This window comes from Microtus ochrogaster, chromosome 15 (genome assembly GCF_000317375.1).
Source record: "Microtus ochrogaster isolate Prairie Vole_2 chromosome 15, MicOch1.0, whole genome shotgun sequence".
NCBI classification, from domain to species: Eukaryota; Metazoa; Chordata; class Mammalia; order Rodentia; family Cricetidae; genus Microtus; species Microtus ochrogaster.
This window is the reverse complement of record NC_022017.1, coordinates 5,975,761-5,978,713: the sequence shown is the minus strand read 5'-3', so window position 1 is coordinate 5,978,713 and position 2,953 is coordinate 5,975,761. Positions and strand designations below refer to the sequence as shown.

Here is a 2,953-nt window from a genome sequence, read left to right as displayed (position 1 = left end):
CGAGACCAGCCTGGTCTACAGAGCTAGTTCCAGGACAGGCTCCAAAGCCACAGAGAAACCCTGTCTCAAAAAACCGAAAAAAAAAAAAAAAAAAAGACAGTACGGGGAGCCGCAGTACACACACACACCTGGCGCCCCACCCTGTTGTTGTGGATTCTCATTCTCGCTTGGATGTCCCGTGGAGCTTCTCTAGAATCCAGGAAATCCCGAGAGAACTTCTCTCCAAAGTCCATGTCATGGTTACAGCCACCCCATTCCCACGTGTCCTGGGGGCCAGGGCTGGGCCCTGAGCCAGAGATAGGGCTGGACTGTGAGTGTGGAAAACTCTTGCCCCGAGACAGTGCCTGAAGCTGCAGCAGCTTGGCCCGGAGCCGGTCCTGCTCACCACTGCCCTTCCAGCCGCAGCCACAGCTCACCAGCTTGCCCAAGCTGCAGGCTGTAGCGACAGCATGCATGACCCCGGCAGCCAGCATGGAGAAGGAGAAAGCACTTTCACGGAAACCTGGGGAGGAAATGGGTGTGAGGGTCAAGAGAAGGGTTGCAGGCAGCTGAGGAGAGAAGGCAGGTGGGGAAAAACAAGCAGCCACCCTCATCATCCTCACACACTGAGATAGTCCAAGCTGGCCTTGAACTCTTGACAAACCTCCTACCTCAGCCTCCCAAGTGCTAGGATTACAGGGGTGACTCACCACCTTGCCCAGCCAGCCATCAGAAATTTCTAATTGAATCCCAACTCCATCATTTCCCCTCTGAGTGATCTGGTACAATCCTGAGACAAGAAATGGCACCAGGTCTAGTTCCCTCAGCTCTAGTAAGAAACCCATGGGGTCACGCTATCGCTAAAGCCAAACCTCTGTAAATCTGTCATTTTGGGGTGTGAATGTAAGAGAATGTAAGAGCGAGCCTAGGAGCCTAGGTTCTCAGCCTTCCTAATGCTGGGACCCTTCAATACAGCTCCTCATGTTGTGGTGACCTGGACTATAAAATTATTTCATTGCTACTTCATATCCACAATTTCTACTGTTATGAATCATAATGTAAATAGCGGACATGCAGGATAGCTGCTATGTGATCCCTGTGAAGGAGTCCAGCATCCCCCTGCAGGGGTCAACCCACAGGTCGAGAACCACTGGCCTAGAGCCCTCTGGGCTTTCAATGGGTTGGAGGGAGTCCTGAGGACTTTTGAAGGTATGTTCCAGGAGTTCTACATCTAAAAGCCTTAGAAATTCCCCAACCCTGCAGGGAAGTAAGCAAAAGGTGAGGGGTGGAGGGGGGACCTTTAGTTTGGGGGTTCTCCCCCCACTTTATTAAATGAGTCTTATGCAAGCTACCATGTACTACCACAGTAACAATCCTAACACAGGGACTGCCCACCCCCTTCTCAGGTTCCAGTTTATTCTAACCTGCTATTACCTTATAAAACACTGGGAGGAGGTTTTCCCCAAGGCCCTTTTAAAAGGTTGGCCTCTTTGTTATGTTTTGGGGGTCACCAAGGAGGAGGCTCTGGGTGACCAATCTTTACCAGGCTTAGAGAGACATCCTCACCATTTGGCATCAACCCCTGCCACTACACCAGGCTTTGCAGAGAAGGTAGGGTCCCTCACTCGGTTTTAAGCAAGGGCTCTTTGGAGTATTGAGAAGATGAAAGACAGTCAGAGGCCAGGCACCTCTTACCAGGGAATCTAGGACTCCAGGGCCAGCCTCAAGATCCCCCCCAACCATCCAAGGGTGAAGCTGTTTGCACACGTCTTGGGAATTCCCCTGCAGATGGCAGCTGCCTATTAACCCCATAGTCCCCAAAGCACTACTCTACCCTGGACTGAGCCCTTTGGATCTTTACTCCTCAGGGAGGAAACTCCAGTTGAGCACAGGAAAAGACAGTGGAGCCTCCCAGACCTTTCCTTCTAGACCAGGCCAGCAGTGACCTGCTCTAGGCCCCTCCAGCCATTCCTCACCTGTTCAGGTGAGGGACACCTGGGGCCCCCACAGCACAGAGGAGGGGGCTGCTCCCCAGCTTCAAAGCCATCAGGGTCTTTGTTCCCAGCTTTGGCTCCTGGGAACCCCAGCAATTAGGGGAGCAGGTTTAACCCTTAAACGGTTGGGGGCGTCACCCCACCCCCGCTGAGACTCTGGGGACACCCGTCTGGGCTTGTCTGGGTAGAGAGGGAGGGGAGAGAAAATAGGGGATAGAGGGGGTGTTTGAAGTTTCTTGGGTTGGGGGGCATCTCTTGTTCACAGGTGGATCCCAGATCGAGCTGGGTGGAGGCAGAAAACGTAGGCCCTAGGGTAGGGGGAGCAGGGACCCAGATGCCTCGCCAGCAACGCAGGTGGAAGGCAGGCAGGCAGAGGCCCAGACGGGTGACCAGACCCAGCTGAGCGCGGCTCCTGGGGAAATTCCCGGAGAGGCCCCTCCCGCAGCCGCGAACCGGTCCCTTCCCGCCTCCGCGCGCCTCAGCCTGCCCCCAACCCCTGGGCGGCAGCACAGACAGCCACCCCGACAGGCTCACCGCGCTTGAGGATGGCGCTGTGGTGCGGCAGCCGGCCGCCGCCCTCCAGTGCCGAGCAGTTCCAGCGCTGGTCGCGCAGCTGGTGCTGACACTCGTGAACAGCGATGTGCAGCCCTTGCAGCGCGGACGCCGTCACGTCGGGGCTGCGTAGGCACAGGCCCAGCTGCCGCTTACTCAGGCCGGACAGGGTCAAGCACACGGTGTTGGCCGTCAGCGGCGGCTCACCGGGAAGTTTTAGGCCCAGAATCTCATTGCTTAGAGCCCTGAGAACAAGGGACAAGCCGTCTCGGGGGTCTGTGGTCTAGTCACACGCCCACCAGCTACCCTCTAGCCCAGGTCGGTGCTTTTCCCCAAAACTGGAAAAATGCTCACCGACTGAACAAAGCCAAGAACAGGAGACCCGCGAAGCCCAAGGGCGGAGGCCGAGACCGGGGCTCCTCCAGCAT

At 56.2% G+C, this 2,953-nt stretch overlaps 1 protein-coding gene across 1 annotated transcript in view; it reads right to left on the bottom strand.

Moving 5' to 3' along the window:
* Wnt10b (Wnt family member 10B) overlaps positions 1–2,953 on the bottom strand; it is a 4,549-nt gene extending 1,596 nt beyond the window's left edge. Inside the window, exons 1-3 of the mRNA XM_026782824.1 lie at positions 2,880–2,953; positions 2,508–2,770; positions 129–502 (exon numbers count right to left, since the gene is read on the bottom strand). Coding sequence (XP_026638625.1) covers positions 129–502; positions 2,508–2,770; positions 2,880–2,953 — 711 coding nt within the window. The remainder of the gene's footprint in view (positions 1–128; positions 503–2,507; positions 2,771–2,879) is intronic.